This window comes from Sardina pilchardus, chromosome 2, assembly GCF_963854185.1.
Source record: "Sardina pilchardus chromosome 2, fSarPil1.1, whole genome shotgun sequence".
Lineage (NCBI taxonomy): Eukaryota > Metazoa > Chordata > Actinopteri > Clupeiformes > Clupeidae > Sardina > Sardina pilchardus.
Window position 1 is genome coordinate 35917773 of NC_084995.1, and position 13595 is coordinate 35931367.

At 44.4% G+C, this 13595-nt stretch overlaps 1 protein-coding gene across 1 annotated transcript in view; it reads left to right on the forward strand.

The window, feature by feature from the left end:
* Positions 1-236: 236 nt before the first annotated feature.
* LOC134102489 (cadherin-18-like) overlaps positions 237-13595 on the forward strand; it is a 21360-nt gene continuing 8001 nt past the window's right edge. Inside the window, exons 1-6 of the mRNA XM_062556603.1 lie at positions 237-329; positions 6794-7088; positions 11412-11579; positions 11870-12057; positions 12155-12408; positions 12828-12964. Coding sequence (XP_062412587.1) covers positions 7076-7088; positions 11412-11579; positions 11870-12057; positions 12155-12408; positions 12828-12964 — 760 coding nt within the window. The 5' untranslated portion in view covers positions 237-329; positions 6794-7075. The remainder of the gene's footprint in view (positions 330-6793; positions 7089-11411; positions 11580-11869; positions 12058-12154; positions 12409-12827; positions 12965-13595) is intronic.

Sequence of the window (13595 nt, forward strand, 5' to 3'; positions counted from 1 at the left end):
TGTGCCCCCCAGGTGCACAGAGTGGGTTCTGCCACCCCTCGGCTCTTACCATGCGATTACCCAGCACGGCCTCTCGCTGCCTCTGTCTGCTGCTGCTGCTGCTGCTGCTGTGTCTCGGCGTGGCACTGCCCGCTGCGGGCGCACCCTCGCCGGCCGGCCCCGTCCGAACCGCACTCGCCACCGCACAGAACCGGAACCAAAGCCAGAGCCAAGCCAAACCAGCAGACCAGGACAAGGACACGCACCATCGGCCCAAGAGAGGGTGGATTTGGAATCAGTTCTATGTTCTGGAGGAACACATTGGCCCAGAGGCTCAGCATGTCGGAAAGGTAAACGGGTGTTTTTTTTTAAATATGCATTCTTAATTAGACCAATTTACAAGCGTGTAATACATACACTGTGCGTTTGGCACATTCAAGTTAATAATTCATTTTGCATTCACATGATGAAATGCTATTATACTAATAGGCCTATATTCATTTAAGCGCTACAACAACTACAGTACATGGCTTTAAGTGGCAAGCAGATAAGCTGAACATGTGTAAGCTTTTTTTGCCAAATTGATTTCACTAATTGCCCATGATTTTGTACAATTCTAATTATGTAACTCCATGTGACACCACTTTAATAATGGTTTATGCAGCATGGCTATTCACATTGTTCTGTGTCTACCACCAAGATGGGTTTTGTTTCTTTTCTTCTGTTTGTCTTTCCTGTCCAGATACTTTACGTGTTTTCCTTCTCTAAATACTTACTATATTGCAGTGGAAATTAATTTGAGTCCCTAAGTGGATGACCCATAATCTCACGCTCTGGGTGTGTTAAATAGGAGTATGATGAGGCGGTGTCTCACATGGGTTGGGAGAGATTAATGTGAGGGAGATAATGGCATTAATGACTTCCTGTGTACATTTCCGCTTGCGCTTCCTAGATCCTGCGCGCCCTCAAAAAGGTCCTCTGGTATTTGAAATGCAAAAATCTCTTATTAGGACCAGCTTCATTAGGAGTCCTTCCTCATCAAAAGTGGTTAAGAACCCCTGGGGGGAGAAACTCGACATAATATATTATAGCAGCAGACAGCAGAGTGGATTTTTAAAGCAAACTATGGTCACCGCCAAATGTTGCATTCCACCAATCCTCTGTGGAGGGCACACATTAGTGGATTGGAACAATGTTGCAGATCTATAGTGACATGATGTATTGACACTTTGCGAACATAGCAAGGTGAAGAGGACACAGGAGATGGCTAAGGTCAAAATCAGAATCAGCAGTGACCCGTGGGTCTTTTCCCAAGACACCTGAGCTGAGTATGTGAGCTACACTGGCTAGATTTGTTTTGACCGTCGTGATCCTAACAGACAGCTATTGATGGCTATTAGAGGCCCATCTGCCCAACCATATTATATCCAGATGCCTTGGTTTGATTTTTACACTGGACACGCCGTACATACAGTAGGCAAAGTGTAAAACTCATGACATTCCCATCCCTAACATCAGATATGTATTTGTATTTCTACATGTTTTTGCAGTTTAGCATTTTAGTATTTTGATCAGCTGTTTTCATTGGTGGCTGCAGTGTTTTTGTCAGCTTTGGTTTTGGTTCACCTGCGATATGAGGTAGATCAGTGCCCTGCTAAGTATTAAATCATTCTGCACACGTAGAGCAGGATGAATTTGCTCAGAGGAAATTGCAAACAGCACGTGTCCTCAGCTTTCCTCTAGTCATGTAGGATCTGCCAGAATTCTGCTGGACAAACAATCAGGCGTCAGCAACTCCCAGCTCATCCTCCTAGACAAAGGTGTAGGGTCACAGCATAATGCTGTGTAACAATTATAATGTGTGTCCTCCGGGAAGAAAACATTTCTGAAACATAAATGGAGCACTTGTTTTGCGTGAGGTGTGTGATGGTGGGTGGGGTGGGGGTGAGGGTGAGGACAGGCAATCAAGGACACATGCCATTTTAAAACACTTCTCTTTGTTCCCAGTGAGTGGACTCGAATCAATCCCTCATGGGTGCTACATAATTTAATGATGTTATGGTATGTAAATTGGCTACTGTGTGCAGCCTGTTATTAATTAATTGGTAGCACTTTATAATTCATTCATTCATTCATTCATTCATATCTCTATTTTTGTGAATGTTGTCCACTCAGGCCTAACAGGAAGGCTTTTGTACGGATCCCAATTTTTTCCCACATTGTTTGCCTCAGTAATCATACAAGATAAACATATGCCAACTGCAAAGCTGTGAAGTCAAGGCAACTCAGGTGAAATCTGTGCTTTTACCTTAAAGTAAAGATGTTCATGTTACAAGGGTATCAACTTTAATATCCCTCATGTTCCTGAGACATCAGGATTCACCATCCCATGTTTGTGGAATTATTAGGACAAAACGAATTTGATTAAAATGTTAAGATACAATGACCATCCTGTCAACTTGACATCATGCATTAATTACAGGGAGATGTTATTTGCACACAGGTGTCAACACCCATCAGTGCTGTATCCAGTGGGAACAGCCCATGTGGTGTCAGACACACACACTCAAGTGTCTGTTGCCTTGCCAGCAATGCTATGTACACCCAGGCACACAGACACTGTACAATATCTACAGAACGTGTATTTTAGAAACAAAGTCCTTGGGCTCTGTTTTGGCAATCAGAAACAGATGGCATTTAGACATTAAAGGCGTGGCCAGTCCACATTCACTAAGTCAATGGCACGATTATGTAGTCAAACGTTGACACAAAAGGGTCGTTCCTATGCTTCAGTCATGGGTGTGTTTCGGGTGTAACATCCTTTAAACCAATGAGAATGACGTTGACGTCGTTCCCTTTAACAGCAAGTGCAGCTTCAAACAGGGCATCGGTATTTTGATAGTCAGCGGCACACGTGAGACCCTATGAAACCGGGATTCCACTAAACCTTGCTTTACTAAAGCCTGTTTGGGACTAGCAGAGTACCCAGAGTGGGCTGCACTCGTCTATTATTTTTCTGTAACTCATAGGCAAAGCGAAGCTAATGTCACCGCGGCCAGCGGTGAAGCGGTTACCACCAAAAGTGAACCACCGTTCAGTCTTATTTAGGAGCCGGGCAGCAGAGTATTTAACTATTTGAAGCCTGCATAAGAATGAACGTATTAACTTTGCAGAACGTATATCGTATAGTATATAGCATATGTGTGTTGCCTTTATTCAGACAAGACAGTGTGACGTGTGACTCTTCAGACATGAGTGACGGGTAGCAAAGGGCGGAGAGATGGTGGGGGAGGGGTGTTGGGATATGGATGCAGGTCATGTTCAAACTTGGGTCCCCGTGGCACTTGAACCTGAATGTGCTATGGACACTGCAGCCGAATCATGCACCTCTGCGCCTGCAGCGCTTATGGAAATGTCTGCCTTTGATGTTAGTGTAACTGCAATCCTTTGGGCTGCTTCAAATTGAATTCCTTCTAGTCTATGGGGGATCAATCAAGGTGTACTGGAGGTATCTGCCACTCACTACTCTATTTTTGAGTTGTAGCCTAGCCCGTGCTGTGCTTGGCAACTAGAACTTATAAGCTTGCTTTCACAGCTTTTTGGGCTCGTTCTACACTAATTGCACAAACAGTACATATCTTCTTCCTGTGATATTATTTTTGTGTCAGTTCAAGGGAATTTTCCTTGTTGGAGATCAGTAAAGGTATTTGGCGGGCTAACAACTTGTAAAGCTAATGGGAAAATATTTGGCAAATGCATTTATTGAAAGTGAGTATCAAACCCAGGTCTCCTGCATGAGATATACCTCAACCGATTACACCACTATTAACTACTGTCAAAGTGGGCTAACTTTAGGTGATCGGGCTACTTTAGATACCCATTAAACAAGATATCAATATACTGTATATATATCAATACAGTATATGTATATAAAACAGGTGTAGGCAATGTATTATATTTAATGCAGGCTACCAGTGATTTTTTTCATTTGCATTTGTTTACCATTTGATTGTTGAAGAATTTCTGCTGCTTTGCGGTTGTCAGTAGACTTATGTTTGCTGTTGTTGTTTTTTTTTTTATTTTAATGGGTGCAGATAGCCTTACTGTGTGTCAAACATTACTAGTACCCAGGTGCAAGCAGACACTGTGTCACAGAAATTACACCGGCCTATTTCCCAGCGTAGGAGTTGGGGAGGGCAAAGATTAGAATACAGATGGAAGTAGAATACAACGGTCCTGTCTGCCTGTGTAGACGGGATAAATAAGTATCCGTGCCAACGGTCCTGTCTGCCTGTGTAGATGGCATAAATAAGTATCCGTGTCTGTGTCAAAGATAGGGATTACAGTTCACAGTCCACACTTCTCCACCACCTGCTTCATAGTTCATACTAATGTTAATTTACCGGAATTGAAGGAGCTCCTCTTGCCCCTTGCATATGCTGTCTGGTGGGCCCTGGGGACACTTTAAAATGGACATTTCCATCACCACACCCTGCGTAATGTGCGGTTAGCTAAGGAGGCTGAGCCTCAATTTAATGAGTCCTGTTCTTCTTGTGGTGTGGACTTTATGCCAACCTCGACACAGATCCTCTTGCACCTTGCTGTCTCAGATCTAGTTCAGACCATCAGAGCAATTTAAGTCTTGCATTTGTAATTCTAGTATATCAAACCTAGGTCACACTATCCACAGACGCTCTGATGATCAACAAACTCTGCTATTGACAGCAAACTGCAATGCCTCCATACGCTGCAATGGAAATGGAAAATAGAAACGAAAGATCAATCTGCATTTCAAAATTATTAGTAGTTTTTTTATATTTATATAAGTACTGATGTACTGTTATTCAGCGTATTGCCTTGACATGGTGAAAAAGGCTTTGCACCAGGCATTCTTAAAGCTTGCATAAGATTGTAATGCAACTGTCCCATCCATCAAAGAAGTTATAAACAAATTTAGGCAATCGCCAACCTATCTGAAGGTGTAAACGACAAGGAGTTCAGGAATTATGGAAGCACAGAGACATATTAAACTGCAACAAAGACAGGACAGTTTTACTGAAGTGGCCTTTCTTGGGTCATTTGTTATAGCAAAAAGAATATGCATTGTGCTCACTTGTATTCCAGGTAGACAACGCTTTTGTTACCATGGACATTCAGATAGAAATAGATAGAACAGTGCGTTGTTCTTTGTCGCTCAGAAGATCTCCTCACCGGGTATACTAGGGAGTCTATTTCATTTGCAGTGGGTGGGAGTCATTTCTGGTGATGGTCCTTAATGCAACAGAGTTGAAGGCATCTCCGACTGAAAGCCCTCTGCGCTCTGACCACTAGGTCACACAAGGGACGTGAAGTGCTGGCCATTATGTGGAGCAGTCTTCCTCTGAGTCACTCGAGTTGGTGTTGCTGCCCGAACAGATGGCAGCAGCAACTGACTGGTAAAAGATCAGCATCTTGATGCACACATTAAAGGACCTAAGCTCAGGAAGTAAGTGTCTGCTCCACCATTCCTGTAGAACATCTCAGTAGATGAGTTAACATCTAAGCTAGACTTTTATTGGGAAAATGGCTGAATTATAATAAAGATGACACAAACAGTATTAACACCTTGATAGAATTTCAAACGGAATGAAAGAGGTGGTGTGCTCCGTTGATATTCTGATTGAACAGCCATGTATACTGTCAATCAGATTGCCTGCTGTGTCTTCTCAAGGAAAAGTAAAGCAACAAGGGCTATTCTAGAGATACAGTAGATTCTAAAGTGCCTGTGAGCACCTGATCAGAATAGAATGTACCCCATGTGAACAGATGGCACAGATTTTCCAATCTGAATAATTTAATTGGAATGACAAAAAAGCTAGTGTTACACTTTCAGATCAGGAACCGGATAATGACAAATCTTTGCGGTTCTGAATGAATTGATCGCTGTATTCGATCGCTGAATTATTTCCCAAACAAGCATGTGAGAATATGTGCGTTCCACTTACTGTAAGTTCTTAGCCAACATTGTCCATGTACACAGTGATGGAAGTGACTTTATTTGGTGACATCAGGTGAATGTCATAGCAGGTGGCTGTCCACACACCATTTCAGTACCCAGCGCTGCTCAGTCACCTCCTCACAACTGGATTTCTGCAGATGACAGCACTCAGAGGAATGGGAAAGAGCATGGTCCCCTGCTGTGCCCCTAACCCCGCGTTCACACTGTCTACAGTACGTCTGTCAACGGATCTCATTCACTTTGCATGGGGCGGACTCGAAATTCATGGTGGGTCCGTCCGTTCCTTCAGCTCCGTTGCCTCCGTCAAGTTTTTGCCTCAGAAATGTTCAACTTTTCAGGCAGCGACGGATCCGTCAGCCAATCAGATCGCGTGTATGCAAATGCACATACGGCAGACACAACCTCCGAGATTCGTTGACGGACGTAGACAGTGTGAACGCAGGGTAACCCTGGAGACAGCATTTGTGGCATGCATGCTTTTCTTCTCTGATGGGTTTCATAGCTTTGGGTTTATTTCATAACACTGTCTCTTGGTTGTTTCAGAATCAGATACACCCATGACACTGTGACCATGAAGTAAACAGAAAAGGCAGATGGATCATGGAGTTATGGAGTTATGGAGCATGACTAGACCATGGTTGAGGTGTATATTATCTTCCTCTCTTTCCCTCTCTCCCATCTCTTGTGTGTGTGGTTGTGTGTGTCTGTGTGTGTGTGTGTGTGTGTGTGTGTGTGTGTGTGTGTGTGTGTGTGTGTGTGTGTGTGTGTGTGTGTGTGTGTGTGTGTGTGTGTGTGTGTGTGTGTAAACTCTCTCAGCTACATTCTAATTCAGACAAAGGCGATGGGTCAGTGCGTTACCTGCTCTCAGGGGAAGGTGCCGGCACCATATTCATCATCAATGAGGTCACCGGTGACATCCATGCTACCAAGAGCCTGGACAGGGAGAAGAAGAGCCACTATGTCCTCCATGCCCAGGCTATCGACCGGCACACCAGCAGAGCCGTAGAGCCGGAGTCGGAATTCATCATCAAGGTCCAGGATGTTAACGATAATGCGCCCAAGTTCCCCGATGGCCCCTTTACAGCCTCCGTGCCGGAGATGGCGGATATCGGTGAGACTGCGGGGATTCTGGGATCACGGAGGAGGCTTATGGCTGATGCCTCGAATGTTGTTGGTTTTTTCTGAACAGGGAGAGCTCTCATGTGCTTCACGAGGCTGTTTGTTCTATGAGATCCAGTGTGATGGTCCCATGATCCTTTAGGGGTTATATCATAGCTGCCCCATACTGTAACTGAGATAGTGGTAATTGAAAGTGCTGACATATTTGACATGACAAAAGGGATGTATGCTGCGGGTTACCTTTTCCTCAGGCAACCTGACTCATTTCTGAGCAAGGGGCATTCACCCAGCTCGGTTGAAAACTATCATTCAGGTTACATGATATTACCAGACTGGTTGGACATGGGAACCTGTAATCGGAAGAATCAATAGATTCAATCAACAGGTTGTGTAAAAGTGTTAGAAATGCGTATATAAGTACATTGTATGTGTGTATGCTGTAATTTGGTGAACCAAACTCTTTTAACTCTGTTCTTAAATCTGCTCTCCTAAGGGACATCAGTGTTTCAGATCACTGCAACCGACTCAGATGACCCTACCTATGGAAACAGTGCCAGGATTGTATACAGTATTTTGCAAGGACATCCATATTTCTCTGTCGACCCCAAAACTGGTAAGCTCACATTTGATTTATTCTCCATTGCAGGGAATAAATTAAATCTCCTATAAGGTAGAGAAAACCTCCCTGCTGAGGTGTGCATGCAGCCTTGCAAGCAGGAACAGATGTGTGGTTGTTGCTTCAGAATATAAATATATGTGCATACCCCCCTCCCCCAAAATATTGTAAATATACAGTATATGTATAGCTTTGCAGCTTGCCAAAAAACACCCCTAAATGTAGAGATTCTGCTGAATATCTTCCACCACTCTAGAGTCCCTCCGTCACAGTGTTGGCCTTGCTGCCTTGCTGTCTGTAATTGACACAGTGTCAGCTTGAGAGAAGGCTTTTGAAAGAGCAAGAAAGCAACCACTGACAGAGTATGCCTTTTGTTTGAGGCTTTTAAAATAGCCTAGTCAGAATTAACAGCATACATGTAGAGCACTTAAGTTTGTGTGTGTGTGTGTGTGTGTGTGTGTGTGTGTGTGTGTGTGTGTGTGTGTGTGTGTGTGTGTGTGTGTGTGTGTGTGCGTGCGTGAATGTCTGTGTATATGTGTAAATGTATAAACAGGGGAGGAGATAAAGAGGAAGAATGATTGAATGAGAAAAAAAGGAGGAAAAAAGGATGATACATGACAGAGACAGAGAGAGAGAGAGAGAGAGGGAGGGAGAGAGAGGGAGGGAGAGAGGGGGAGAGAGAGGGGGAGAGGGGGGGGAGAGAGGGAGAGAGAGGGAAAAATAGACTGATTTGTTTGAGCTCTCTTCCTCAAATGTGAATGACTCCTGCAATGTGCCAAATTGCTGGGGCCATAGAACACAGGGAGTGGAACGGCATTATCCACGCTCATTTAGAAGAATTGGATGAAGCATTGGGGCTGTACGCATTCTACAACCCCGCCGATTCAGTTACAAAGCCCAGCAGTACATCTCAACAGACTAGACATTCCTTTAATTCTTTCAGATGTACCGAACACGACTCCATTGCTAATGTTTGGACACAGTGTTGTAAAATGGACCCAGGTTATTCTACTAGGCTTGCCCCATTACAGAAATGGAGCAATGCTTCTGTGTTATTCTTCTGCCAGTGGGGAATACTGCTCCAAGGCACGACAGAGTGGGGAGTCGACAGACAGACAGAGAGTGAATAATGGCTTTGGGTGGATTTCAGTAAGATCGCATATGACAAAATTGGACTAGATTTTGAGAGTCAGACATATAGACATATGCAAGAAGCCCGATGGGAGGTGGCCTTTCATGCAGTTGTCCCGAGTCTGCGGAGTTGCCTTTAATTAGTGTCAACACTGTCAGTGCATTAGTGATGTAGAGAGCCTCTCCAGGCATCTGCATACAGCGGCACTATCTCTGAACGTCTCATCACTGTATGTCAACATAAGCATTAGCTCATTCTAACCTACCCAGCTGTACGCGCCACATGAACAGGCACTGTGTAAAAACAATACCATTTTCAAATGCCATAGGCTGTTTGGTCGGAGTCATCAAGTGTAGTATTGCATGTCATATTTGCTCAGAGTTATCTAGCGTGGTTTTTACATGTCGTAATGCACCAAGTTGGAGTATTTGGGGCATGCAGGAAGTGCAGCGATGAGATCTCTTCTGCTGCGTTGGTTCATCCATGCTTGATTTCCAAACACTGCAAGTGCATTTAATGAGTTGCTTTGGATAAAAGCGTCAAATAACGATCCGCTATTGAAATGTATGTGCATGTGTCTGTATTTGTTTGAGGAACATTCATGCGTTGTAGTTTACCTGAAAGGTGCTTGAAATGTTTTTCAAGGCATTTAGCCCATCAGTAATTTCATTCTTTGATACGACTAATTTTATCCTTTTGACTAATGTTTTGTCTAAATGGATTCTTCCACATGTTTATTGATATTCATCACGGTTACTTTGTGAGAAGTAGTATTATAATCTGTTTAGTGTAACGTTAGCGATCTCTAAGAAATAAATGAAATGCTTTCAAGCAATTTTGCTGTCATTATTGCCATCATCAATTTCTATTTAACGTAGATTTTTGAATGGACTCTTTTGGAGGTCTTTTGGAGCATTCCTTCATCACACACTATCCAGCGCTAATAAATGCACACTCCTTGCATGCACTATTGTCCATTCCTGTTTGGTTTATTTACTTCTGGCCTCTGGCTGTTGGCTGAATCCAGTAAGACTGTTCAACATTAGCGTGTCTCTTTAAAACCAAAAAAACGCTTTCGAGTGAAATGTCCGGTTCTGGCAGGTGGGATCTGGTCTGGATGTGCAGGGTGCAATCTGTATGACATCCTCTGAGGCTGAACACTGGGCTGTGCTTATTTGTTCTGGCGGATTGAGGTGTCTGGCCTCACGTTTTCTCTCCTCTGTTCCTACAAGAATGGACGACACAGCCCATACTAGCATGGAATCCATTTTGTTCTCAAAAAAAATGGTTGAGCGCAATTTTCTACTTCAAAAGACTAACAGCTTACATGAATATATGGCACACTATGTTCCCACAGAATACATAAATAAATAACAATGGAATCCCTGAAGGTTTTTCACATTAACATCAAAGTTGTATCATCAATTCAAATGTTAACCTTTGTTAACCTTAGCGCTTAGTTTAAAGTACATGTGTGCGTACAGGGAGACTGGGGTTTTGTGTTTGGCTCTTTAATTGGGTCACATTTGCCATGGCTTTGAACCAGATGAAATATGCTGCTGCAACTAGAGGCACATAGATAACGGTCTGCTTTAAATTATTACAAAATGACTTGACCTCCCAATCAGCCAGCATCTCCACGAGGCCCCCACGGCCTTTCCTCACTCCCGAGTGCCCTAGTCCTGAATCAGCTGTTCGAGTTAAGCGCAGGTCATCGTGCAACTCTTCCAATCAGCGGTTGCTTCCAGTCCAAATGTCAGATGCTGCACACCTCAGCTCCTGGCCTCGACGGGGGGGTAGGGTGGGGTGGGAGGGGGGGTTGTGTTCCCTGCGGCATTATGCTTGTACAGGTGCACCGTGCAAACTCAATCTGTTTCCCCTGCCTGCTGCGGCCACTCCATGGTCTGCTGAACCCCGGGGCACGATTCAGGCAGATGGCACACACACTTTTCTGAAACCTGTGAAGCGTGTGGGAGCGGCTTGGCAGGATGGCATGCAAGGATGGGAGGAAGGCCAAGGGGCCGGCGAAAGGGGACAGTTAGGACATGGCCTTGCGAGGACCACCCCCACTCCCACAACAATCACAGTTAGTTTCCAGTGAGAGGCCGTAACTGTCAGATGCTCCTCATATGCCCTCCACCAGGAAAGGTTCAATGTTTGTTTCTTCAACAGAGATGAACTGCAGACAAATGCACTGGCAAACATGCGCAAAGACAGATACGGCCAGACACACACTCACAGATACACATCTCTCTCTCTCTCTCTCTCTCTCTCTCTCTCTCTCTCTCTCTCTCTCTCTCTCTCTCTCTCACACACACACACACACACACACGCACACTCACAGATACACATCTCTCTCTCTCACACACACACACACACACACACACACACTCACACACTCACACACACCCATGCACACACAGATACACATCTCTCTCTCTCTCTCTCTCTCTCTCTCTCACACACACACACACACACACACACACACACACACATTCTCTAACTGTATGGCACATAAAGTGTACACATTTCACTGTAACTAATCATGTTTTTCTCCCTCTCTGCAGGTATCATTAGGACTGCCTTGGCCAACATGGACAGAGAGACCAGGGAGTTCTACACTGTCATCATCCAAGCCAAAGACATGGCTGGCCAGGTGGGAGGTCTGTCTGGATCAACCACCATCAATGTCACTCTGACGGATGTCAATGACAATCCCCCCAGGTTCCCGCAGAGTAGGTGCACATTTTCTCTCTCCCTCTCCCTCTCTCTGCCATCCACAGATTTCATTCAATTACATCCAGAGCATGACATGCAATGAGTAATTAGAATGTCCTGAAAATAGCATATGAATTTCCCACAATGCGCCGATGCTCAGAACTGCTCGCTAATAAGCGTCGTAGAGAGAGATCCCGTTGCTCTTGTGCTTGATGAAATGGATGGCTCTGACAAAGCAGTGTCTGTGGTCCACGGAGTCTCATGATGATGAATGAATGAGGGCTTGTTATGATTCACTCCACTACAGAGAACTACCAGCTCTATGTTCCCGAATCAGCACAGGTTGGCAAAGCAGTGGGCAAAATCAAAGCCAACGACGAAGACCTCGGCGTCAACGCCGAAATGACGTACCGCATTACCAATTCAGAGGGAGCTGCCATTTTTGCGATCTCGACTGACAGTGACAAGAAAGAAGGCGTTATCTTGCTAAAAAAGGTTCTTACCTTACAGTACATGCAATTATGACAATCATTAAAAAATGTAGTTATGACAGTTTAAGGCTATCATTTTAACGTGTCTGCTGATGTTTCAGCATCTGGACTATGAGAAGAAGAAGGCGTACACTCTTCACATTGAGGGGATCAACACCCACCTGGACTCCCGATTTTCCCACCTGGGCCCTTTTAAGGACACCACCTCTCTGAAGATCATCATAGGAGACGTGGACGAGGCGCCGCTGTTCTCCATGGACTATTACATCCTGGACGTCTACGAGAACGCCCCCGCGGGGACCGAAGTGGGCATGGTCACCGCGCTGGACCCCGACAGTACCAAGAGCGCTGTAAGGTAAACGCTCCATGAGATGCTTCTTATAGAGACTCCACTCCTTTTCGGGCAGATTGTTTTGGATTGGTCTTGTTGTCACAGCTAGTCTGAGAGGTACATTATTAGTGTTACATCAGATTTTATTTAGGCACAACCAACCAGAATATTTTCATCAACTTCAGCCCCCTCCACCCACCATCAGGTCGATATTGGTGATAAGAAACAAAGCCCTATTGAAATTCTCCACAGTGGTTCAAGGTCTCTACAGTGAAGAATAGATATTTTTCTGACAGTTATTCTTTTGTGGACATGTACTCAATTTGACAAAAGATGGAATAGCTGTTGTTGTCCATTACTTTCAAAGGACCCTTCAGGGCCCATTGTGATTCACACAATGAAAGTAAACTGTATTTTGGACACTTTTTGTCTTATTTGTTCAGGTATTCTATTGACCAAACCAATCATGCAGACACGAGTTTCAGCATTGATGCCAACACTGGGCGTATAACCACTAAGCAAACGCTTGACAGGGAAGAGGCTGCCTGGCACAACATCACAGTGATGGCATCGGAGATCGGTAAGCCAAACTGTGTCAAACACATTTCCATTCATTTTTCTTTGACTTTTCGCAAATGCTTTCATCTGCTTTGGACTGCCCTCTGTCTGAGACATATGCGTAGATGACATACGGTACAGGCAGATTATTCCATAACTTCTGACACTTCTGACTAATGCTAGGATGGTCAGTGTCACGGTGTGGTGCAGGAGATGTCCCAGACTCCCAGGTCAATCAATTTCTCTCTCACGTTGTATCCCTTCATGCTTATCTAAGCAATTACCCTTTCCTTTAACCTTTTCTGAACAATGGTGTTCAGATAATGGACTGAAACGGCTGCCTATCGATAATGTCAGCTGACATGGAAATGATAATGTGCTACCTTCATTAGTCTACGTACAGGCGTCTGGAGTCTAACGTAAACGGTTAAAACAGGTTATTACGCAGTATTACAGGTTGAGGCATGGCACATGTACAGGTGGAGATAGAGCACACAATGATCTGCCTCTTTGTTTGTCAGGTGGAGTGTAATTATGTAGAGCCATGTTTTGTCACATGTCTTGTTAGATCAGTGGCTCCAAAAGTGTTTGGAGGCGGGGTGTCCATGGGGGACACTGGTTGAGGGGAAAAGGATTGACACATTTTGGCTGCG